We start from the raw sequence: 27198 nt of genomic DNA, 5'->3' as shown, positions 1-27198 counted from the left end.
GTAGAACTTTGAACATTTATCTTTCAATCCAGGTGATCAAAAAATAGATCAAAAGCATAAAGCCCCTGTTCCACAATGCGAGTTTACCCAAGAGCTCTCCCGAGTTTAAAAAAAAACAAACTCATGGTAAGTACGTAGAATGTACGTAGCCGGTACGTCGGAGCTCGTGGATGTCTCGTAGCGGCCCGTAACGCTAACGGCAGGTACTTGGGAAACGCGGAAACTCGTGAAGTTTTTTCAACAGTGTGAAAAATTTCCAAGAGTAAAAAAATACTCGTGATGAAGTACCACGAGTTTGATATTTTTCTTTTAACTCGAGAGAGCTCTTGGGCAAACTCGCATCGTGGGACAGGGCCTTAACACTGCAGACGCTGGAAGTCTGAAGTCAAGTCAAGTCACTTTTATTTCTATAGCACATTTAAAAAACAACTCTCGTTGGCCAAAGTGCTTTACATTGGTGGAGGTACTAACGTCATACAACAGTGGTTCGTAGATTACGTACATACATAAATACATACATGTAGCCCTCACTCAGAGGACGTCAAGAAAGGCTTGAAAATAAAGATGAGTTTTAAGTCTCGACTTAAAGGAGTCGATGGAGGGGGCAGTTCTGATGGGAAGAGGGATGTTGTTCCACAGTCTAGGGGCTGCAACCGCAAAGGTGCGGTCACCCCTGAGGATGTTCAGTAACATAGAAACATAGAAACATAGACAATAGGTGCAGGAGTAGGCCATTCGGCCCTTCGAGCCTGCACCGCCATTCAATATGATCATGGCTGATCATCCAACTCAGTATCCCGTACCTGCCTTCTCTCCATACCCCCTGATCTCTTTAGCCACAAGGGCCACATCTAACTCCCTCTTAAATATAGCCAATGAACTGTGGCCTCAACTACCTTCTGTGGCAGAGAATTCCACAGATTCACCACTCTCTGTGTGAAAAATGTTTTTCTCATCTCGGTCCTAAAAGACTTCCCTCTTATCCTTAAACTGTGACCCCTTGTCCTGGACTTCCCCAACATCGGGAACAATTTTCCTGCATCTAGCCTGTCCAACCCCAAGTCGGCCGATCTGAGGGTCCTGGAGGTGGTGTGGAGGGTAAGCAGACTTTTAATGTAGGTGGGGGCTTTGTAGACCTTTGTAGGCAAGTTAAGCATTTGAAAACAAGATGCTCATTGGCCTGAAGTGTGAGATGATGTTTCCACGGATGTTGCCTGACATGCTGAGTATTTTCAGCACTTTACGTCTTATGTTGTGAAAGTAAATGATTTGGTTACAAATGTTCTGCTTTTTCTGGGATCGTGCCAAAGACGTCTTGGCCTCGCTCCTGTCCTATGTCGCAAGAAGGACACGGTAGGAGTATTATACCCTGTGGGAAGGAACTGCAGACGCTGGTTTAAACCGAAGATAGACACTAATTGCTGGAGTAACTCAGCGGGACAGGCAGCATCTCTGGAGAGAAGGAATGGGTGACGTTTCAAGTCGAGACCCTTCTTTAGTCACCCGTTCCTTCTCTCCAGAGATGCTGCCTGTCCCACTGAGTTACTCCAGCTTTTTGTGTCTGTCATAGCTAGAATTCGCTAGAATTCTAGAATTCGCTAGAATTTAGAAGATTGAGGGGGGATCTTATAGAAACTTACAAAATTCTTAAGGGGTTGGACAGGCTAGATGCAGGAAGATTGTTCCCGATGTGGGGGAAGTCCAGGACAAGGGGTCACGGTTTATGGATAAAGGGGAAATCCTTTAGGACCGCCCGAGATGAGAAAAACATTTTTCACACAGAGAGTGGTGAATCTCTGGAACTCTCTGCCACAGAAGGTAGTTGAGGCCACAGTTCATTGGCTATATTTAAGAGGGAGTTAGATGTGGCCCTTGTGGCTAAAGGGATCAGGGGGTATGGAGAGAAGGCAGGTACAGGATACTGAGTTGGATGATCAGCCACGATCATATTGAATGGCGGTGCAGGCTCGAAGGGCCGAATGGCCTACTCCTGCACCTATTTTCTATGTTTCTATGTTTCTATAGGAGTAGTTTATTGTCGGTCAGGGTTTTTGAAACACGTCTTGAAGTCATCTAACTCAAGTTCTCTCTCTTTAACAGCCCGCTGTTGACTCTGACGGAATGGGGACTAAATGGGCAGCTGGTGATCGTCACACCAGACCGTAAACAGAAGTAAAACGACACGCACTTCCAGTAAAAAATGGGGAAATAAAACATTTCTGGAAGCAATTAAGGAAGCACACTAACATCAGAGACAGTTCCTCCGGGTTAATTCCTGGGATTAGGGGGCTCTCTCGTTTCATGAGCTGACAACAAAATTAGATCTATATTCTTCAGAGTTTAAAAGAATGAGGGGTGATCTGTAGAAGCATAAGATCCCGAGGGAATAAAACGGGTTAGATGGTTGAGAGGCATTCTCCGACACAGGGCCTCCGTTACAACATGCTGGTGTAACTCAGCGGGACAGGCAGCATCTCTGGAGAGAAAGAATCAGTGCAGTTTGGGGTCGAGGGTCTCTACCCAAAACGTCACACATTCCTTTTCTCCAGAGATGCTGCCTGTCCCGCTGAGTTACTCCAGCTTTTTATGTGTAAACCAGCATCTGCAGTTCTTTCCTCCACATGGATGGAGTTACAAGGTTAGTGTAGTGTAGTTTAGTTTAGAGATACAGCACGGAAACAGGCCCTTCATCCCACCGAGTCAGCGCCGACCAGTCATCCCCGCACACTACCCTCCACACTAGGGACAACTTTACAATTGGACCAAGCCAATTGAACAACAAACCTGTGTGTCTTTGGCGTGTAGGAGGAAGTCGGAGATCCCGGAGTACCGAGGTGCAGTGAAAAGCTTTTGTTGCGTGCTGTCCAGTCAGCGGAAAGACAATACGTGATTGCAATCGAGCCGTTTACAGTGTACAGATACACGACAAAGGGAATAATGTCAATAACGTTTAGTGCAAGATAAAGCCAGTAAAGTCGAATCAAAGATAGTCCGAGGGTCTCCAATGAGGTGGATAGTAGACCTAGTATATAGCACACTTGCCCCTTGTGCGTAGGATAGAACTAGTCCACACAGACGAGGGACAATTTACACAGACAACAAGCCAATTAACCTACAAACCTGTATGTCTTTGGAGTGTGGGAGGAACACAAAGATCTTGGAGAAAACCCACCCAGGTCATGGGGAGAGCGTACAAACTCCGTACAGACAGCACCCGTAGTCAGGATCGAACCCGGGTCACTGGCGCTGTGAGGCAGCAACTCTACCGCTGCGCCACCGTGCGGCCCTGGGTTGTTGGAGGGAGGTCCACGGCAGAGGGTGGTGAAACTCGGGAGTTCTCATCCTCACAAGATCATGGTGGCTGGGGCATTCACACAATAAGGCAATATATTTTTGTATGATGAGGAAATCAAGGGTGATGAGGAACTGGCACAAAAGAGGAGATGAGGTCTGGGGAAGATCTGCTATGATCATATTGAGGGGCAGGGCAGGCTTTTGGGGCCTAGTGGCCTAGTCCTGCTCCACTTTGTTAGTAGAAACAAGCAACTAAACAAGGTTAGCAGAAGCAGAGGACATAGGTTTAAGGTGAGGGGGAACGTTTTAATGAAACTCGAGGGACAACTATTTTTACACAAAGGGTGGTGGGTGTATGGAACGAGCTGCCAGAGCAGTTAGTTGTGGCAGTTACCATCACAATGTTTAAATAAAACATTTGGACAGGTACATGGTCATAAGGTCATAAGGAATAGGCATAGAATTAGGCCATTCGGCCCATCAAGTCTACTCTGCCATTCAATCATGGCTGATCTATCTCTCCCTCCTGACCCCATTCTCCTGCCTTCTCCCCATAACCTCTGACACCTGTACTAATCAATAATCTATCTATCTCTGCCTTAAAAATATCCACTAACTTGGTCCCCACAGCCGTCTGCGGCAAAGAATTCCGCAGATGGATAGTTTAAGAAAGAACTGCAGATGCTGGAAAAAGATTCCCTCAGTCTGAAGAAGGGTTTCGGCCCGAAACGTCACCTATTCCTTCTCTCCATAGATGCTGCCTCACCCGCTGAGTTTCTCCAGCATCTTTGTCCACCACAGATGCATAGAATAGGTTGAGAGGGATATGGGCCAAACACAGGCAGGTGGGTCCAGTGCAGATGGGACACGTTGGTCGGTGTGGGCAAGTTTGGCCGAAGGGCCTGTTTCCATGCTGTACGACTCTATGGCTCTCTATGACAAACAAGTAAATGCCGTGGTAAAAGCTAGCTTCTTTCAGCTTCGGACAATAGCTAAAATAAAACAATTCCTCCACTTTGATGACCTCGAAAAGATCATCCACACATTCATCTCCTCCCGCCTAGATTACTGCAACTCCCTTTACACTGGCGTCAGCCAATCTTCCCTGTCCCGCCTGCAACTGGTCCAAAACGCCGCAGGGCAGCGAGACTCCTGACGGGCACCCGAAACAGGGGCCACATCACCCCGATCCTGACCTCTCTCCACTGGCTCCCTGTGCGGTTCCGTATACATTGCAAGATCCTCCTCTATGTCCACAAAGCCCTCAATGGGCTTGCCCCCTCCTACATTAAAAGTCTTCTCACCCACCACTCCACCTCCAGGCCCCTCAGATCGGCCGACTTGGGGCTGCTGAATATCCCGCGGACTAGGCATAAGCTCAGGGGCGACCGCGCCTTTGCGGTTGCAGCTCCTAGACTGTGGAACATCATCCCCCTTCCCATCAGAACTGCCCCCTCCATCGACACCTTTAAGTCAAGACTAAAATCTTATCTATACTCCCAAGCCTTTCCTGACGTCCACTGAGCGAGGGCTATATGTATATATGTATGTAGTTTGTTTGTTTAGACTATTCTTATAACAAATGTAAAGCACTTTGGCCAACGAGAGTTGTTTTTTAAATGTGCTATATAAATAAATGGGACTTGACGACTCTAACTGCAGGTGCTGGTTTACACAAAAAGGACACCAAGTCCTGGAACACAGTCCATGTTTTCCAGAGATGCTGCCTGACCCGCTGAGTTAATCGAGCGCTTTGTGTCCAATTTATTAGGTTAAATTGACTGATTCGCGGGTATTTTGCAGTCAACGTGCCTGACAGCTTAATCCTTGTTTATTCAACCCTTCCCACTTCTCCACCAGGGTTGTCAGTATCCGCCATTCATCATTTTTATATCATTTGTATTTTTTTCCCCAACAAAGCTGGCCAAAACCGAGTTCAGCTGATGCAAGAACCTGCCAGTGTGTGTATAAAGCATTCTACTCTTCTCAGCTGTGGCAAGCAAGCCCATTAAGCCCAGCGCGTGATTCCCCAATGCTCTGGAGTAGTCACTGACAATAGAAAGATATTTTTAAGGCGGAAATTGACAGATTCTTGATTAGCAAAGGGGCCGGTAACTCAGCCGAAGTTTCGTCAGTTGTCGTAAACCGGGAGGGAACTGGACACATCCGACGCGAGGAACAAGGGTGAACCGGGCAATGCCTCCGGCTGCAGGCTTCAAGGTCGGCTGCAGGAGGCGCCACTGGGACACAAAGATGGCCGGGCGAGGAGAGGAGAGGAGAGGAGAGGAGTGGTGTGGAGTGGAGTGGAGGGGAGAGGAGAGGAGAGGAGAGGAGAGGAGAGGAGAGGAGTGGAGAGGAGAGGAGAGGAGAGGAGAGGAGAGGAGAGGAGAGGAGAGGAGAGGAGAGGAGAGGAGTGGAGTGGAGTGGAGAGGAGAGGAGAGGAGAGGAGAGGAGAGGAGAGGAGTGGAGAGGAGAGGAGAGGAGAGGAGAGGAGAGGAGAGGAGAGGAGAGGAGAGGAGGGGAGAGGAGAGGAGAGGAGAGGAGAGGAGAGGAGAGGAGAGGAGAGGAGAGGAGAGGAGAGGAGAGGAGAGGAGAGGAGAGGAGTGGAGTGTGGAGAGGAGAGGAGAGGAGAGGAGAGGAGAGGAGAGGAGAGGAGAGGAGAGGAGAGGAGAGGAGAGGAGAGGAGAGGAGAGGAGAGGAGAGGAGAGGAGAGGAGAGGAGAGGAGAGAAGAGGAGAGAAGAGGAGAGGAGAGGAGTGGGGTGGAGAGGAGAGGAGAAGAGGGGAGAGGAGAGGGAGAGGAGTGGGGTGGAGAGGGACGTGGGTTCACAAGAACTGCTCCAGTACATCGAGCACGCGGGCCGAAAGGTCTTAGGACTTTGAATAACGGCGCCAAATTGGCAGTGCCTGCATGGGTAATATATGTAAAATGAATCTCACTGTGCAGCTGCCTAGATGACAAATAAAGCACTATTAACTATTGACAGGGGGTTATTAGGAGAAGGCAGGAGAATGGTGTTGACAGGAAAAGATAGAACAGAGATGATTGAAAAGTAGAGAAGACATAATGGGCCAAATGGCCTCATTCTCCTCCTACCACTTATGAATTTATGAAGATGAGTGTGTCGGATCAACGTTGGAAAGCAAAATAGCAGACTCTGTTCACTTGCTCCCCTCTCCCTGTAATTCCTCTCCCTGTCCCTGCCCTCCTTGCTGATTAATTGCTGTTGGATAGTGTTTGGTTAGTGGGCTATCTTTATACAATGCCCCAAATACAGAAAAATATTTACACGTGTGTCCTGACAGAGATGACTTTACTGGTACAGCACGATTCTAACATCCGAGACCACTTGGGGCGTTGGTTATACTAGACTGACAGGTTTTCTAGAGTACATACAGTGTAGAACAGTGTAAGAACAGGTCCTTTGGCTGACAATGTCTGTACCGAACATAATGCCATGTTAAACTGATCTTGGCATGTACATGATCCATGATCCATGATCCATATCCGGGCTGCGGGTCTACGGAGCGGAGCGGGCGGCGCCGACTCCAACATCGGGAGCCTGGGAGCTCCAAACCGGCGCGGCCTTGTCGGCTTCGGAAGCCGCGGTCCCCAGTTACGAGGACTCTCCCGACGCCGGGGCAACAGCACCCGGCCAGAACGGCCAGGAACATCGGGCCTCCGTAGAGGCAACAGCGGTGGCCTCAATAGGCCTGACTTTGGGAGAACTGGAGATGGGGACTGGACATTGTGCCTTCCCCCACAGTGGCAATCATTGTGGGGGGGATGATTTTTTTTTGTGTGTAAGTTAATATGTTAGCCTGTGTCCAAGATGGCTGCCGGAAGGGAGAGTGGACGCTGGCGCGCTTTAGCTGCCGCTGCTCTCTCTTCACATTGTGTTTTTGATTTTTTGTCTTTGGAGCGATTTCTGTCTTTAATTTGTGTATTGGTGATGTCCTTATTATTTATTTTACTCCGACTATATGTTTTTTTCTCTCTTGTTAATCTCTGTAAGGTGGCCTTGAGACTTTGAAAGGCGCCCGCAAATAAAATGTATTATTATTATTATTATTATTATATACATATACCTGTCTAAAAGCCTCTTAAATAGCATCATCATATCTGCCGCCATCATTGGGTATTTTTAAGGCGGAGATTGCTAAGTTCTTGATTAGTACGGGTGTCGGGGGTTACGGGGAGAAGGCAGGAGAATGGCAACGAGAGGGAAAGATAGATCAGCCATGATTGAATGTAGTGGGACATGTTGGTCAGTGTTGGGCCAAGTTGGGCTGAAGGCTCTGTTTCCACGCTGTCCGACTCAAGGATACGCTGACTCTATGATAATGTGAACAAGTTAAGCACTGACCACAACGTTGGTTCCATTGTCCGGCAGGGTGTCGATGGCCAGACTGGCCCCCACTAGATCCTGATTCAGACGGTCCCCTTCAGCTTCCAATGTTTTGACGGAGTCGATATTTATGTGCGCACCACGTCTCCATCGCTGGCCCTTCAGGTTCACGACGTCGGCACTCGTGTACGGGGGCTGATAAGTGAAATCTATTAAATGACACAGAATAAAGACAAGTAGTTAGCACTTGGTGTCTGGGTAGGGTTTATTATTAAGATGCTGCATAGAAACATGCCCTTCGGCCCTCATGGCTCACGCCAACCATCCATCACCCATTCACACTCATTTGGTTTCCTAGTATAGTTTATTGTCACAGGTACAGTGAAAGGCTATTGCTGCATGCTAACCAGCCAGCAGAAAGACAATACATCATTACAATCCACATATAGAAACATAGACAATAGGTGCAGGAGTAGGCCATTCGGCCCTTCGAGCCTGCACCGCCATTCAATATGATCATGGCTGATCATCCAACTCAGTATCCTGTACCTGCCTTCTCTCCATACCCCCTGATCCCTTTAGCCACAAGGGCCACATCTAACTCCCTCTTAAATATAGCCAATGAACTGTGGCCTCAACTACCTTCTGTGGCAGAGAATTCCAGAGATTCACCACTCTCTGTGTGAAAAATGTTTTCCTCATCTCGGTCCTAAAAGATTTCCCCCTTATCCTTAAACTGTTCTGGACTTCCCCAACATCGGGAACAATCTTCCTGCATCTAGCCTGTCCAACCCCTTAAGAATTTTGTAAGTTTCTATAAGGTCTCCCCTCAATCTTCTAAATTCTAGCGAGTACAAGCCGAGTCTATCCAATACATGTCCACTGTGTATCCACGTGTATCCAATGCATGTCCACTGTGTACAGATATATGATAAAGGGAATAACACTTAGTGCAATATAAAGTCATGTAAAGTCCGATTAAAGATAGTCCAAGGATCTCCAGTAAGGCAGATGGTACCTCAGGACTGCTCTCTAATTGTTGATATGACAGTTCAGTTTCAGGTCGAGACCCTTTTACAGACCCGAAACGTTACCTATTCCTTCGCTCAATAGATGCTGCCTCACCCGCTGAGTTTCTCCAGCAATCTTGTCTACCCGTTCATGCTAGTTCTATGTTGCCTCATTTTCTCGCCCACTCCCTATTTGTACAATTTTACAGAGGGCCAAGCACCTCTTCGGGTTGTGGGAGGAAATCAGAGCGCCCGGAGGAAACCCACATGTGGAGCACGTGCAAACTCTGCCCAGACAGCACCCGTGGACAGGATTGAACCGGGGTCTCTGCCACTGGGCAGGAGGCAGGAGCTCCACCAGCTGCGTCACCGCGCCGCTCTCGAAATACATTAACGCGCTTGCACAAAATAGCACGTCTTTTAATAGAAGGGCAGGAAATCAAACAAGGCCACAGAATAACAGAAACATGGGTGTTAAGTGCCCAGGTGGGGAATGAAACCGTTAGAAAATATAACACTGCATCTGCAGTAACACAGCCTGAAACACATCTGTCTGGAATTATCTTCCTGTTTTGCAATAAGCTTATAATCAACTATGATATTCATTGCAATAGTATTGTTACATCTCAAATTCTCAGAAACTGACGGTATTCATTTGAAATCCAAATCTGATTTTTATCATATTTCGCTTTCAGTAGAAGATCAGCACAAATGTTAACTGTTTTGTGCGGAATTGCTGTAAAATACGGAAATAAAAATGCGATCCCTGAATTTGGCTGCAAAATACATCTGTTTTATTGTTATGTAGTTAGAAATTGATTGTCCTTGTTCGAAAAGAGTGAGTCACTGCATGCTCTCTGCTTCCGAAGCTTTGCGGGAGAATTTGGGCCATCGGTTAGTTTAGAGATACAGATATAGATATATATATAGATATAGATATAGAGATATTGAGATACAGCGATCCCATCGGCCCACCGAGTCCGCGCTGACCAGCGATCCCTGTGCACTAGCATTATCCGACACCCACAAGGAACAATTTACAATCTTTACTGATGTCAATGAATCTGAAGAAGGGTTTCGGCCCGAAACGTCGCCTATTTCCTTCGCTCCATAGATGCTGCTGCACCCGCTGAGTTTCCCCAGCAATTTTGTGTACCTTCGATATTCCAGCATCTGCAGTTCCCTTTTGAACACTGAACTTACAAACCTGTTCGCCTTTGGAGTGTGGGAAGAAACCGGAGCACATGGAGAAAACCCACGCAGGCCACGGGGTGAACATGCAAACTCCACACAGACAACACACGTAGTCAGGATCGAACCCGGGTCTCAGGCGCGGTAAAGCAGCATTATTTTGTCCCACCAAAGATGTGTGAACATTCAGAGTCGCCACATTTGTAACTCAGTGGAAACATTTGTCGGAATCCAAATATTGAATGTCATTAAATCAAATAATTTAAGTTGAGAGAGGAAAGATTTAATTGGAAACTTTGTATTTACACACAGAGGGTGGTCTGTACATGGAACGAGCTGCCAGGGGTGGTGGTTGACACAGGTAGGATCACAACGTATACAAAACATTTGGGCAAATACTTGGATAGGATATGTTTAGTGGGATATGGGCCAAACGCAGGCAGGTTTAGTTTAGTTTATTGTCACATGTTACGAGGTACATTAAAAGCTTTTTTGTTACCTGCTATTGAGTTAGCAGAAGGTCACTGCAGATGTCCACAGTGTACAGGCACATGATAAAGGGAATAACGTTTAGTGCAAGATAAAGCCCAGTAAAGGCCGATTAAAGATAGTCTGAGGTAGACAAAAATGCTGGAGAAACTCAGCGGGTGAGGCAGCATCTTTGGAACGAAGGAATAGGTGATGTTTCGGGTTGAGACCCTTCTTCTTGCCCATACCGGCCAACATGCCCCATCTACACTAGTCCCAGCTGCCCGCATTTGGCCCATATCCCTCCAAACCTGTCCTATCCATGTAGCTGTCTAACTGTTTCTTAAATGTTGGGATAGTCTCAGCCTCAACTATCTCCTCTGGCAGCTCGCTCCATACACCCACCACCCTTTGTGTGAAAAAGTTACCCCTCAGATTCCTATTAAATCTTTTCCATTTATGTCGTCTTGTGGTACAACAACAACATGCCATCCCAACTTCTATAATCAAAGCCCTTACTGATGAAGGGCAATTAAAAGCAGAAGTTCACTTATTCAGGTAACATCTCTGGAGAACATGGACAGATGGCATCTTGGGTCGAACCCTTCTTCAGCATGTGTGGCCTTTTGTGTCAACCAGCATCTGCAGCTCCTAGTTTCTGCAAAATGTCACATGTGCAGTTATTGGACAATAAACAAATACTGAGCATAACAAGAGGATTTCAGTATAGGAGTAAAGAGGTTCTTCTGCAGTTGTATAGGGCTCTGGTGAGACCACATCTGGAGTATTGTGTACAGTTTTGGTCTCCTAATTTGAGGAAGGACACCCTTGTGATTGAGGCAGTGCAGCGTAGGTTCACGAGATTGATCCCTGAGATGGCGGGACTGTCATATGGGGAAAGATTGAAAAGACTAGGCTTGTATTCACTGGAGTTTAGAAAGATGAGGGGGGGATCTTATAGAAACATATAAAATTATAAAAGGACTGGACAAGCAAGATGCAGGAAAAATGTTCCCAATGTGGGGCGAGTCCAGAACCAGGGGCCACAGTCTTAGAATAAAGGGGAAGCCATTTAAGATTGAGGTGAGAATTTTTTTTTTCATCCAGAGAGTTGTGAATTTGTGGAATTCCCTGCCACAGAGGGCAGTGGAGGCCAAATCACTGGATGGATTTAAGAGAGAGTTAGATAGAGCTCTAGGGGCTGGTGGAGTCAAGGGATATGGGGAGAAGGCAGGCACGGGTTATTGACAGGGGACGATCAGCCATGATCACAATGAATGGTGGTGCTGGCTTGAAAGGCCGAATGGCCTCCTCCTGCACTTTTTTCTATGTTTCTATTAAAAGGAACAGAAGCAATCAACAAAGACTCCTAGACAGAATCTTAGATGGAAAAACAGCTGGTAGCATAGGAGTATTGTAATTCCCGCTACTGTAATCAAGGCTACGAACAGGCTGTGCATGATCCAACAGATTTATTTAAGTCAGGGGAGAGGGAAACATTTAAGAGATCAATATTGGTAGCTCATGGAATTGACAAGCTACTTTGCTCAACTCAGAGTCTGAAGAAGGGTCTCGACTGAAATGTCACCCATTCCTTCTCTCCAGAGATGCTGCCTGTCCCGCTGAGTTATTCCAGCATTGTGTGTTTACAGCCATCAGGCTATTAAACCTGGCTCGGACAAAACTCTGATTATTAATAACCAATTATCTGTTATTTGCACTTTATCAGTTTATTTATTCATGTGTGTATATATTAATATTATGGTATATGGACACACTGATCTGTTTTGTAGTAAATGCCTACTATGTTCTGTGTGCTGAAGCAAAGCAAGAATTTCATTGTCCTATACAAGGACACATGACAATAAACTCACTTGAACTTGAACTTGAACTACCTTCGATTTAAACCAGCATCTGCAGTTGTTCGCCACAGATTTATTTAAAGAATCATTTAGCGCAACGTAGATAAAAATGCTGGAGAAACTCAGCGGGCGAGGCAGCACCTATGGAGCGAAGGAAATAGGAGCAGTTCCTTCTTAAACATTTCGTCTGCTTCAGTTCCTTCTTAAACATTTAGCACAAAGCTATCTGTTTTTAATCTCTTGCAAGCAACGAAACTGTAACTTTCCTCTTCAAAACCTTATTGCTAAGTAAGAACTTTGAATGAGAGTGAGCGCGTTGCTTTAGACACCACTAGAGCTGCTGCCTCACAGCGCCAGACATCCCGGGCCTCTGGCGCTGTGAGGTAGCCCTCTAGCCCGCTACCGTGCAGCCCTCTTTTTAACACATGCTGGAAAACTAGTTTTATCATTTAAATCGTCCCATCAAACGATAGATGGAGACAAGGAACTGCAGATGCTGGTTTACACAGACAGCATCTCTGGCGAACATAACTCAAGACCCTTCTTCAGATTCAGATAAATGAAGCTGGATTCACGGTTCAATTGTAAAACAAATGACAGCCTATTTCACACCTCTCTTCATTATTATCTTGATTGATATTTGATTTAAGTTTCCCCGAGGCCACTGACTCATTTTGGGTACTATTCCAATAGATTTATATCTAAAAAGTCTGAAGGTAATTCATTCTTGTATTTCCGCAGTTGCTTTTAACTGAAGACAGACACAAAGAGCTGGAGTAACTCAGCGGGACAGGCAGCATCTCCGGAGAGAAGAAATGGGTGACGTTTCGGGTCGAGACCCTTCTTCAGGCCTTCATCAGTAAGGGCATTGAGTATGGAAGTTGGGATGTCATGTTGTATTTGTGCAAGGCCACACTTGGAACATTGCGTTCAGTGTCGTCGGTCACCTTACTATAGGAAAGATGCCATTAAGCTGGAAAGAGTGCAGAGAGAAGATTTACGAGGATAGGGCTTCAAGGGCATGACCTATTGGGGGAGGTTGGGCAGGCTGGGACTTTACTTCTTGGAGCATGGGAGAGTAAATGGTGCTCTCAGTCTTTCTCCCAGGGGCAGGGAACTAGGGAGCAAAGGTTCAAGTTGAGAGGGAAAATATTTAAAAGGAATTTTCGCACAGTGGATGGTGGGCGTATGGAATGAGCAGCCAGACAAAGTGGTTGACGCAAATACTATAACAATATTTTTAAGATACATTTGGGTACATGGATAGGAAAGGTTTGGAGGGATATGGGCCAAAAGCAGGCAGATGGGATGAACTGTTATAAAGGCAACTAAACCATCCTACCAACAGCTAGACAGCAGTCCTGAGCCTCTATCTACCTCATCAGAGGCCCTAGAACTATCTTTAATCAGACTTTACTGGATTTTATCTTGCACTAAACATTATTGCCTTCACGTGGATAGCTCAATTGTAAGCATGGATTGTCTTTCCGTTGACTGGTTAGCTCGCAACAAAAGCTTTTCACTGCAGGTACACGTGATAATAAACAAAACCAAACTCAACTTGGAGTGGCATCTTGATCAAAATGGATGAGTTGGGGCAAAGGGCCTGTTCAATGCTACAGGAATCTGTGACCCAATGAGAGGATAAGAATCTGGAACTGATAGAGTCAAAGAGTGATACAGTGTGGAAACAGGTCAACTTGCCCCCACCAGCCAACATGTCCCAGCTACACTAGTTCCTACCTGCCTGAGTTTGGTCCATATCCCTCCAAACCTGCCCTATCCATGTACCTGTCCAACTGTTTCTTAAACATTGGGATAGTCCCAGCTTCAACTACCTCCTCAGGCAGCTCGTTCCATACACCCACCACCCTCTGTGTGAAACAGGTCAGTCCTCAGCCTCTTAGGGCGAGGAAACACTTTTTCTCACAGAGAGTGGTGAGTCTGTGGAATTCTCTGCCTCAGAGGGCGGTGGTGGCAGGTTCTCTGGATGCTTTCAAGAGAGAGTTAGATAGGGCTCTTAAAGATAGTGGAGTCAGGGGATATGGGGAGAAGGCAGAAACGGGGTGCTGATTGGGGATGATCAGCCATGATCACATTGAATGGCGGTGCTGGCTGGAAGAGCCAAATGGCCTACTCCTGCACCTATTGTCTATTGTCTATAGGCTGTTCTACCATTATACAAGATCATGCCTGGTGCCTGCCCTCTTCATAATCTTTTCTCATTAATAATGACCAAATCTAAAATAGCTTAATCATACCATTCTCAGAAACAAACCTTGACACATTCCACAAGTTAATCTAGTTCAATACGCTTACGGGTTTTGTTTCCGCAATTAATATGCAGATTAACATCACTCACAACAATTGCAGTTCCTTTCAAACATGCCCTAGATAAATCACGGAACGTAAACCAGTACAGCACAGGAACAGGTGGTCACAGTGGGGCAGCGGCAGAGTTGCTGCATTACAGCGCTTGCAGCGCCGGAGACACGGGTTCGATCCCTACTACGGGTGCTGTCTGTACGGAGTTTGTACGTTCTCCCCGTGACCTGCGTGGGCTTTCTCCGAGATCTTCGCTTTCCTCCCACACTCCAAAGACCTCCATAACTCCCTTGTCAATTCTTCCCTTCCCACCCGTACCACCCCCTCCCCGGGCACTTTCCGTTGCAACCGCAAGAGATGCAACACTTGTCCCTTTACCTCCCCCCTCGACTCCATTCAAGGACCCAAGCAGTCGTTCCAGGTGCGACAGAGGTTCACCTGCATCTCCTCCAACCTCATCTATTGCATCCGCTGCTCTAGATGTCAGCTGATCTACATCGGTGAGACTAAGCGGAGGTTGGGCGATCGTTTCGCCGAACACCTCCGCTCGGTCCGCAAGAACCAAGCTGACCTCCCGGTGGCTCAGCACTTCAACTCCCCCTCCTATTCCCCATCCGACCTCTCTGTCCTGGGTCACCTCCATGGCCAGAGCGAGCAACACTGGAAATTGGAGGAACAGCACCTCATATTCCGCTTGGGGAGTCTGCATCCTGCGGGCATGAACATTGAATTCTCCCAATTTTGTTAGCCCTTGCTGTCTCCTCCCCTTCCTTAGCCCTCGAGCTGTCTCCTCCCATCCCCCAGCCCTCGGGCTCCTCCTCCTCCTTTTTCCTTTCTTCTCCCCGCCCCCCCCCCCCCCATCAGTCTGAAGAAGGGTTTCGGCCCGAAACGTTGCCTATTTCCTCCGCTCCATGCAAAGAGTTGAACAATCTCCACTATGGGAAATAGGCAACGTTTCGGGCCGAAACCCTTCCGGGTTTCGGCCCGAAACTTTGCCTATTTCCTTCGCTCCATAGATGCTGCTGCACCCGCTGAGTTTCTCCAGCATTTTTGTGTACCTTCGATTTTCCAGCATCTGCAGTCCCTTCTTAAACAGGTTTGTAGGTTAATTGGCTTGGTGTAAATGTAAATATTGTCCCTAGTGGGTGTAGGGTGGCGATAATGTGCAGGAATCGCTGGTCGGCGCGGACCCGGAGATTTCCGCACTGTATCTCTAAACTAAACTTCGCCCAATGTCCACGCCGTACATGATGCCAAGTTACAGAAGATCAAACAGAACAAGTTGTCTTACAACTTTAGGCTGTGCTCGCCCTACGCAAGAAGAAGAAGAAGTGGAAACCAGCCATCTGGCCCCTCCCACCATTCGGATGCATGGACTGAATGGGCCATTCACCTTGTCCCTGCTTGGCACCGAGCTCACATCACTTCCCTTTATTGCTTGTCGGGTTGGCAACTGTCCATTTAATTTTTCACTATCCCAGCCAGGCATGTCTTCATTGCAGCCAGGTTTACCCTGATCTATCTGTAGTGTCCGCGCACGTGGTCGCTCACTCTGACGAGCGTGCAGCGTCGCCACTCTGTCTCAAGGGCAGGCGCTGCAGCCAAACCAGCCTGCGAGACGGGCTTGGAGAAGGTGCTCGAACATTAGACTACCTGTGACTCTGGATCTGCGCTGGACGTTTCACCCCAGCTCGTCCACCCCCGGATGTATTACGAGGCTATCCATATATCTACTGGCTGCGTTGCACTGTGCTGGAAACAGGCCTACTGGGTGTACACGAGGATAAGAATCCAATGGATAAGAGGCAAAGCCTCAAAGGTCAAGCTCACAAGTTCATTAGGGATAGCAGCAGAATTAGGCCATTTGGCCCATCGGGTCAACTCCGTCATTCAATCATGGCTGATCCGTCTTTCCCTCTTAACCCCATTCTCCTGCCTTCTCCCCATAAACCCCTGACACCCATACTAATCAATAATCTATCTATGCCATTGGGCTTTGCCTCCACGACCTTCTGTGGCAATGAATTCCACTGATTCCCCACCCTCTGACTAAAGAAATTCCTCCTAATCTTAGAAACATAGAAAATAGGTGCAGGAGTAGGCCATTCGGCCCTTCGAGTCTGCACCGCCATTCAATATGATCATGGCTGATCATCCAACTCAGTATCCTGTACCTGCCTTCTCTCCATACCCCCTTCTTCCTAAAGGAACGTTCTTTTATTCTGAGGCCATGACATCTGATCCCAGACTCTCCCATTAATGGAAACATCCTCTCCGCATCCATTCTATCAAGGCGACAAATGGCACAATGGGCTAAGTGTTCGGCTGGCAACCGGAAGGTAGCTGGTTCGAATCCCGCTTGGAGTGCATACTGTCGTTGTGTCCTTGGGCAAGACACTTCACCCACCTTTGCCTGTGTGTGTCCTTGGGCAAGGCACTTCACCCACCTTTGCCTGTGTGTGTGGATGTAATTATGTGAAGCACTTTGGGGTCAATGCAAGTTGACTAAAAATGTGCTATATAAATAAAGAAATTTTAATTTAATTTAATTCACTATTCGGTATGTTTCAATGAGGTCCCCCCCCCTCATCCTTCCAAATTCCAGCGAGTACAGACAGGCCCAGTGCTGTCAAATGCTCATCATATGTTAACCCACTCATTCCTGGGATCATTCTTGTAATGATCAAGAGTTTGCGATTGTCACATGTATTGGAACAATGGAACAACAACAGTATCTCATATTTCTCTCGGGCAGCTTATAACCCAGCGGTATGAATATTGGTATTAAGTAACCCCTTCATTCCCTCTTTCTCCGCCTCGCCCCCACCCTAGTCACCCTGTCAGTTCCACTGTTCACATCCATGGATGCCTTCGTTATCACCTCTTCCACAACCAACAATGGACCATTGTGGGCTCCACCTTTCCTTGGTCATCGGTGTCGGCTCTGATTTGTTCTCAACCTTTTCACACCTCTAATTTCCTCACCCCCCCCGACTCACAGTCCGAAGAAGAGTTCCGATCGAAACGTCACCTATTCCTTTTCTCCAGAGATGCTGCCTGACCCGCTGAGTTACACCAGCATTTCGTGTCTATCTTCGATGTAAACCAGTTCCGCCCCACACAATGAAATTCTTGCTGCAGCTTTACAAGCACATTAATGCAAAAATACTCATAAATGTACAATAATCATTAGTACACTAAATTAATAATCAGTTATACTCAGTAACCTGCGCAAAACCAAAGGTGGTAGAGCAACTTAAACAATCTCTACTGCCTCCACTGTGAAAGAAGCATACCTTCCATCTGACCAGGAGACAAGGCTCAAGTGTATGTACTGGTCATAAATACTGCCAGTGGAATAATGCAATCTTACTTGCTGCAGATTTACAGTGATTTACAGGCACATTAATAGGCGATAATCAATAATAGATTAAATTAATACTCAGTAACATGACCATAATTGTACAACGCCAAACTACATGGTGCAGTAATGCCCCTGTCCCACTTAGGAAACCTGAACGGAAACCTCTGGAGACTTTGCGCCACACCCAAGGTTTCCGTGCGGTTCCCGGAGGTAGCAGGTGGTTGCCGGAGGTTGCAGGTAGTGGAAGCAGGTAGGGAGACTGACAAAAACCTCCGGGAACCTCCGGGAACCGCACGGAAACCTTGGGTGGGGCACAAAGTCTCCAGAGGTTTCCGTTCAGGTTTCCTAAGTGGGACAGGGGCATTAGGGAGGCACGGTGGTGCAAGGGTAGAGTTGCTGCCTCACAGCGCCGGACACCCAGGTTCGATCCCGACTACGGGCGCTGTCTGTACGGAGTTTGTACGTTCTCCCCGTGACCTGGGTGGGTTTTCTCCAAGATCTTTGTGTTCCTCCCACACTCCAAAGACTTACCAGGTTTGTAGGTTAATTGGCTTGTTGTCTGTGTAAATTGTCCCTCGTTTGTGTGGACTAGTTCTATCCTACACACAAGGGGCAAGTGTGCTATATACTAGGTCTACTATCCACCTCATTGGAGACCCTCGGACTATCTTTGATTCGACTTTACTGGCTTTATCTTGCACTAAACGTTATTGACATTATTCCCTTTGTCGTGTATCTGTACACTGTAAACGGCTCGATTGCAATCACGTATTGTCTTTCCGCCTACTGTCCCACTTAGGAAACCTACAGCACGCAACAAAAGCTTTTCACTGCACCTCGGTACACGTGACTATAAACTAAAACCCAACACAAAATCTCACCAAGTTAGTGTTGATCAACTTCTAACCTGTAAGCACGACATAACTGGTTGCTGTTAATGTTTGCCGCATCTTTGAAGTTAACTTGGGCTTGAGAGTTCATGATATATGTATATATATATATGGGACTAGAGGGGATATATTGTACGCAACTGTCCAATAATTTTCATTGCGAAAAAGCACCAAAGGTTCAATAGAAACAAAGCAATCACTCAGGATGTGAAATGAATTATATTTGCGGATTCATCAGACCACAGCAAAACCTTGAGGTGTGAATTGGAAGCTGTTGTCTGCATTATCTCCATCGAGCCAAAATGAGAAATTCTGAATTCAAAAATAAAAGGTTGGAGGGGTTGCTTCACAGGCAAGTCTTACTGATGAAGCATAAATGAAATTAATTGCAAAATACATGCTAGTAATAATGCGAAAATAGATCTGTGGCGGGGGGGGTCAAACAGTTCGTATTCATGTTCACACACTGTACAAAACAAATTAGTTCCAGTCACGTTTACTGCATGTGTTGGAAGATCGCTCAAATATCTTTGCTCTTCATCCTGAATGTCAATGTCATTTCCGTGCCAATATCAGCTCTCCAGACAAATATGTTTCTCCTGCTCTCCGTATAAGGAATTACACTTTTCATCCCGTGGTCCCTTCGTTACAGGCCAATGACTGAACAAAATTAATTCATAGAAACATAGAAAAATAGGTGCAGGAGTAGGCCATTCGGCCCTTCGAGCCAGCACCGCCATTCAATATGATCACGGCTGATCATCCAAAATCAGTACTCCGTTCCTACTTTCTCCCCATATCCCTTGATTCTGTTAGCCCTAAGAGAAAAATCTAACTCTCTCGAAAATATACAGTGAATTAGCCCCCAATGCCTTCTGTGGCAGAGAATTCCACAGATTCACAATTCTCTGGATGAAAAGGTTTTTCCTCACCTCAGTCCTAAATGGCCTACCCCTTATTCTTAAAATTAATCTAGGTTTTAGAGATATACCATGGAAATGGGCCCAATGGGTCACGAAGATCCATGCTTGACTATTGATCATCCAATTCACACTAGTTCTATGTTTTCTTCCTAACACTACACATCACCAGACTCAGGAACATCTTCTACACCTTCTCTTGTCAGGCTTCTGAACGGTCCTTCCATAAGCTAGTGTACTGTCCGATCCACCTCTCCCCCATAGGGGACATTGGACTTTATCTCTGGAACTGGTGCTACAATGCTGAGATTTTACTTCGGAGTCACGTGAGTGACTACTACGTGAAGAACCCCGTCCAGCCGCACGTGCGCCATTACGTCAGGCGCATTGGTGCAGGCGGCCGGTTGGTGCAGCAGAGTTCCTCCAAGCTGGTAAGTTTAAAACTCAAGGTAAGTGGGAAAACCTATTCTTGAGGCCGCTTTCTGTGTCGGAGGTTGTGCTCCAGGAACGATGCAGAGAGCAAGCAAGGTGAAGGCGAGGCGACGCCTGGCAAAAAGTATGGAGGACCGGGAGAGTACAGTCAGTGGGTGCCCGTCTAGTTCACCGACTTTATCGCAAGCAGGGGGTTGCAGACTCGTTGCCAGATAGAAGCGTTGCCGCGCTGGTAGGGCGTTAGGCCACATTTAAGTCTGTCAGGCCTATAGACCCAGAGTCGGGCCAGGAGGTTTCACCTCCAGGAGAGACCGTTTGCTCACAGCTCTCCCTCATCGAGCACCTGTTGGAGAGGTTATTCGAGAAGGACGCACTCCGGGAGGAGGAGTGTAGTTCTCGCCGGGCTGTTGGAGAGCCTGTGCCAGCAGCGCCTGTACTAGGGCTGAGATTTTACACAGTAAGGTGTCGGTGCAAACTATCTCAAGGTGGCTAAAGCAGGTTCTGGTAAACGCTGGGAATGACACTGATAATCTCATTCCACCAGGGCGGCAGCAACGTCAGCGGCCAGGGCGATGGACGTGCCTATAGATCATATCCTCGAGGCCGCAGGATGGTCCAAGTGCACTGATGTTCCAAAGGTTTTACCATAAGCCGATTACAAGGCTGGGGGTTTTTGCCGATTCTGTTGTAAGTTCAGTTGTATAGTTTCCCCCTGGGATAGAGGGGTTACTATTGTTGTTTTGTTTGAATAAACTGTTTATTGGTTACAGCAATGTTTTGGGTGATGCATTATTGATTATGTTAATTATGATTGAGTCAATCAATGCAGTGAGAGGCCGGGATTTGAATCTGCGGCATGAAATCACAGAGCTTTGAAATCTTCACGTAGTCACTCACGTGACTCCGAAGTAAAATAGTAAGATTAAACGAGAACTTACCAGTTTGAAGTTTGATCTTAATTTTATGAGGAGTTACGATGAGGGACTACGTGCCCTCCGCTCCCAACCCTCATGGATCTCATCTGATAGTTCTAGTCTTCTCTCATCTTACTATTATACTTCAGTCACTATTACCTGCGATTTCACACCGCTGCTTTGAAGATTGACGCACGTGCGGCTGGACGGGGGATTCTTCACGTAGTCCCTCATCGTAACTCCTCATGAAATAAAGATCAAACTTCAAACTGGTGAGTTCTCATTTAATCTTACTAATATATTCTGCACTCTGTATCTTCCCCTTTGCTTCACTTATTGCACTTGAGTTTGGCTTCATTGTGTTTATATTCACTATTATCTGATTTGATAGCATGCAAAATAAAGCTTTGCTCTCTCCTCGTTGCATATGACAATAATACACCTAAACTAAAGACCATTTCCAGAAGGCCCATTAACCACCAAACCCGCACGTCTTTGAGTTGTGAAAGGAAACCGGAGTACCTGGAGGAAACCTACGTGGTCACAGGTAGAACGTGCAAACACATCACAGTCAGCACCCATAGTCGCGATCAAACCCGGGTCTCCGGAGCTGTGAGGCAGCAACTCTTCCTGCAGAATCTTTGAACTTCAATGAAGGAGGACCAGGCTTGGGGGGGGGGATGGGGAGGGGGGATGGGGGGGGGGGGGGGAAGGAAATGGGGGGGGCAGGCATGGGGGGGGCAGCCATGGGGGGGGGGCAGCCATGGGGGGGGCAGCCATGGGGGGGGGGGAGAATTGGGGAAAGGCATTGGGGGGGCAAGCATGGGGGGGGGTCAGGGGAGGGGAGGGTGGAAGGGGATGGATGGCAGGCATTCCAGTAGGACCTCTCAGTGTACTTTTGTAACTTTGGCAGCGGCAGAAACATGGCGACACTTGCTTACTGCCCAGGTGAGGTCTGGTCCAGGTGAGGTCTGCTGTAAGATGTTACCAGGTTGCATGAAAAAGCAAAACATTTCACTGCACCTTGGTACGTACAGAAATAAAGTATCATTGATTCATTGAAATCTGGTTTGACATTTGGAAATAAATTTTAAAAAAGATAGGCAGGCCGAAGGTTACAGGACATTACAAAGTGGGTCTTTCATTGAGTGTAGTGTTGTACTTCCGGTGGCGCTGGTGCCAGCAGCCTCCACCTACAGCCCGGTATCTTTTTGTTTTTTTGTTTATTTAGTTATGTAAAAGTGTGTTTTTTTGTAGGTTTTTTGTGTTTTTATGTGGGGGAAGAGGGTACGGTGCGGGGGATACCGTCCTTCAGCCGCTTCCTGGTGAGGACGCGACTATTATTCGAGTCGCAACCCTCGCCCCCCCCCCCCCAGCGGCCTACCTACTGGATTGGCGCGGCCTTTCCTGCCGGGATCGACCAGAGCTCCAGCAGCGGCGGGACAGCTCTGATACATCGCGGGGCTGGCGATGCCTTACCGGGGGTCGCCGTCTGGAGCCCGGAGTGCTGGACCTGCTGCACCGACATCATGGAGCTGCGGTTTGCGGGCTCCCAACGCGGGCGGCGCTGATGGACAGCACGGGGTCCTGTGACTCTGCCCGGCTCGGGAGCTGCGGACTCGGGAGCTGCGGACTCGGGAGCTGCGGACTCGGGAGCTGCGGACTCCGGCTGCGGGAGGCAGCTGATCAGGAGGTCCGGGCCGCTGAGGAGGAGGATGTTCACCGTCGGGGTTCGGCGTCGGCGTTCCACCAGCCCGGCGTGAGGGCCTGAACATCGGGCCGCCCGGGGCGGCGACTGCGGGTGCTAGGAAGACCTCGACCACGAGTGAACATCTGGGAAGAACGGAGTGGAGGCTGGCTGGACTATGGTGCCTTCCTCACCTTGGTGCCACTGTGTTATGTTGTGTCGTGGACTTTCTGTGTTTGTGCTTTTTTTTAAATTCTATTTTATTTTTAATATGTTTTATTATTTATTATTATTTATTTATTTTTATTTTTATTTTTATGATACTGCCTGTAAGGGAAATTCATTTCGTTGTCTCTAACTGAGACAATGACAATAAATTTGAATACAATACAATACAATACAATACAAGTTGCTGTCACCTGCTCCACGACACTAATACAAACACTCTCATGTTGTTTTAACTTTGTGCATCTTTCACGGGGTGGACCTGACACATCACAAATCAACAGCACCATCCTCAGACTAATAGCTCCATTCAGTCCGCAGCCAAGCTAGACCCAGAGAAATGAGTCTAATGACTTGTTGGAGCAGGCGGCTTTCCAGATGAAAGCCAATCCATCCTGAGAGATGGGAGTCAGAGCTTAAGTCACCTCTCCGAGATGACTATTCACACAGGTCATTGAAAGATGCGTCTGCATTGTGAGGCATGGACTGCGAATGTTTGTCAATGTCTAATAAAAAGGCTCGCAAATGAACAAATATCAGGACTGCAGGGCTGAGACAAGAAAGCACACCGACCGACGCCTCTTCTCCCCTAGACGGCCCAAACCACTGTCTGTCCACTTCCCCCAGAGATGCTGCCTGACCCGCTGAGTTCCTCCAGTGCCTTGTTTTTTTTTTGTTGTCGCTTGGGACAGGTACATAGATAGAAAAAGTTTGGAGGAATATGGGCATAGTGTCGGCAATGGGGCTGGCTTAGACGAGCCGCCGTACCTCGGTACATGTGACAATAAACTAAACTTAGAGAAGTAGAAGAAATCATAGATTATTTGGCCCCCTGCACCGACTATAGCACAAGAAAATCATGGCTGAGGTATTATTTAAGCACTGCTTTCAGAATCAGAATCAGAATTATACTTTATTTGCCAAGTCTGTTTTGCAACATACGAGGAATTTCATTTGCCAAGTCAGTCATACAAATAAAAAGCAACAGAACACACAACACACATTTTAACATAAACATCCACCACATTTCCTGCAATAACTTTATTTTTGTTGATCCCCAAGTAAGTAAGTAAGTAAGTAAGTAAGTTTATTGGCCAACCATTCACATACAAGGAATTTGCCTTGGTGCTCCTCCCACAAGTAACAACATGACATACAGTGACAGTTACGAATGACTCAGAAAACACGAAACATTAATAATAATAATAAAACATTAATGATAAAACACCATTGGACAAGCATGTGAACCAACAAAATACCAGATTAAAGGGAGGCTACAGATTCTTGGCTGTTGTGTAGAGCAACTACTCGTGGATAAAAACTGTTTTTATCTGATGAACTGAATTATATTCTGATGAAAATACACCCCAGGAAGCCATTATGAAAGACCAACCATTCTTTCTTTTCACTAATTTCCAGTACGTTTGCTGTGCCTTTTGTTTTTACACATGTTAATGGAACTGAATAAATTCAGTTTTTTGGATAAACAAGAGTAACCACTTCAGCGCCAGAGACCCAGGTTCGATCCTGACTACGGGTGCTGTCTGTACGGAGTTTGTACGCTCTCCCCGTGACGAAAACCGTTGGTTTTCTCCAGGTGCTCCGGTTTCCTCCCACATTCCAAAGACGTACAGGTTTGTAGGTTAATTCCCTTGGGTAAAATTGGGATAGCATAGAACTAGTGTGAATGGGTGATCAACGTTCGATGGAGTCTCAGTGGCATATTGGTGGAAGGGGTGGGTTTAGAGTGAGAGGAAAAGGATTAAATGAGTGTGCATTCAGGTAGGGAGAAGGGAAAGTGTTGGTATGGGTTGGTTGTAGACTAGTTGTTAAAAAATTAGAGAATTCAAAGTAAGTTCCTTGTGCAGTCAGAGTCAGAACAGATCAAAATGGTTTTCAATATAATGCTGTGATCTTCCACATAAAGTCATAAGTGGAGCAGAATTAGGCCATTCGGCCCATCAAGTCTCCTCCGCCATTCAATCATGGCTGATCTATCTCTCCCTCTTAACCCCATTCCCCTGCCTTCTCTCCCCATAACCCCTGACACCCACACTAATCAAAAATCTATCTATCTCTGCCTTAAAAATATTCATTCATTTGGCCTCCACAACCTTTTACACAGAGAGTGGTGAATCTGTGGAATTCTCTGCCACAGAAGGTAGTTGAGGCCAGTTCATTGGCTATATTTAAGAGGGAGTTAGATGTGGCCCTTGTGGCTAAAGGGATCAGGGGGTATGGAGAGAAGACAGGGATGGGATACTGAGTTGGATGATCAGCCATGATCATATCGAATGGCGGTGTAGGGCCGAATGGCCTACTCCTGCACCTATTTTCTATGTTTCTATGAGAAGGCAAAGATTCAAGGGGGTGTGCGGGGCAGTTGGGACTAGCGTAGATAGGGCATGTTGGTAGGTGTGGGCAAGTTGGGCCGAAGGGCCTGTTTCCATGTCGTATGAGTCTATGACTACAGTTCCAATAAAAACACGGCCTTTGTCTTCAGGGATCTATTGACGTCATTGCTCTCAGCACTGATAGAAATGACCTTTCTTTGACCCAACATCAGTGTTCGACTTCTAGTTGGAGGCCACTTCACTTGCATGTCCACAGATATCAGCATTGTCCAGGGACATGTTGCTTAGTGCTACTTCCTTGCGGGGCATCAGCTGTCGAGAATTCTAAAGCATTGAATAGCTTTTCCAGATGAATGTAGCCCAAAGCTACTGTCCATCTGGCAGCCCCGACACAGCTCAGTGAGACACAGCAACATTGCCAACCTTTGTGGTAAAAGGACACAAAGTCTTGGCGTAAATCAGCAGGTCAGGCAGCATCTCTGGAGAACACGGATAGGTGGCCTTTCACCTATCCAGACATGCAGAGAATTATGGACGCAGCCCAGACCATCACGCAAACCAACCTCCCTTCCATTGACTCCATTGACGCCTCACGCTGCCTCTGCAAGGCCAGCAGCATCATCAAGGACCATTCGCACCCCGGACACTCCTCCTTCTCCCCTCTCCCGTCAGATGGTGGGGTCACGGTGGAGCAGCGGTAGAGTTGCTGCCTTACAGCGAATGCAGCGCCTGGAGACCCGGGCGCTGCCTGTACGGAGTTTGTACGTTCTCCCCGTGACCTGCGTGGGTTTTCTCCGAGACCTTCGGTTTCCTCACACACTCCAAAGACGTACAGGTTTGTAGGTCAATTGGCTTGGTAAATGTAAAAATTGTCCCTAGTGGGTATAGGATAGTGTTAATGTGCGGGGATCGCTGGTCGGCGCGGACTCGGTGGGCCGAATGGGCCTGTTTCCGTGCTGTATCTCTAAACTAAACTAAAAACTAAACGATGTATAGAATTCAGATTTCGGGACAGTTTCTTCCCAACTTCTTCTTCTTCGAGTCCGTTGCAATCTCAGATGTCGTTCTGCCAGTATCTGGCGCAGGTCACAGCTGGTCGGGTCGGTACAGCCAGGTCCTGGGGGCTGCACTGGGGGGGCGTCGTCACACTCCAGTAGGTGGGACATTGTCTGTACTGCTCCACAGCTGCATGTGTCTTCTGCCTGGTAGTTCCATGCTTTCATAAGTGCTTTGCACCTCCCCTGCTCCACTCGTAATCTGTTGAGGGTCTTCCAGGTTGGCCATGGGAGGTCGTGCCCGCTGGCGAGGCATTCAGTCGGAGTGATTCCTCTCTCCATCCAGTCGTGGGCTCGTGTGTTGAGCTGGTTCCATTCATCTTTCCAGATGTTGGTCCTTGCTGTTTCTTTGGTTGTCTGGAGAGATTGGTTCATCTTCCCAACTGTAAGCAGGAAACTGAACCATTCTATCAACAACTAGAGAGGGGGCCTGACTTATCATCTACCTCACTGGAGACCCTCGGACTATCTTTAATTGGACTTTACCTTGCACTAAACGTTAATCCCTTTATCATGTATCTGTACACTGTGGGCGGCTCGATTGTGTCTTTCCACTGACTGGTTCGCACGCAACAAAACCTTTTCACCGTACCTCGTTACACGTGACAATAAATGAAACTACACCTGCTAAGTTACTCTAGTAATCTGCATCCTTTTGTGCAGAAAAACATCAACTGCACTTCTTTGTATCTACATTCTAAAATCTGATTAACCATTGATGTTCCAAAGATATTACCCAAAGCTACTCACAACCAGAACCTGAACACAATGCTTCCTGATAGATTTTCATTTATTTTTTAAGCTTGGAGATCCAGCACGGAAACAGGCCCTTCGGCCCCCCCCCCCCCCCCCCCCCCCCC

General features: G+C 47.2%; 1 protein-coding gene across 2 annotated transcripts in view; it reads right to left on the bottom strand.

Moving 5' to 3' along the window:
• The window catches only part of plxdc1 (plexin domain containing 1), a 186092-nt gene that overhangs the window by 137703 nt on the left and 21191 nt on the right, over positions 1–27198 (bottom strand). For both annotated transcript variants that reach the window (XM_033034877.1, XM_033034878.1), the window contains exon 2: positions 7660–7850. In XM_033034877.1, coding sequence (XP_032890768.1) covers positions 7660–7850 — 191 coding nt within the window. The remainder of the gene's footprint in view (positions 1–7659; positions 7851–27198) is intronic.

Source organism: Amblyraja radiata, chromosome 16 (genome assembly GCF_010909765.2).
Source record: "Amblyraja radiata isolate CabotCenter1 chromosome 16, sAmbRad1.1.pri, whole genome shotgun sequence".
NCBI classification, from domain to species: domain Eukaryota; kingdom Metazoa; phylum Chordata; class Chondrichthyes; order Rajiformes; family Rajidae; genus Amblyraja; species Amblyraja radiata.
The sequence above is the reverse complement of the archived record's forward strand: the minus strand, read 5'-3'. Positions and strand labels throughout refer to the sequence as shown.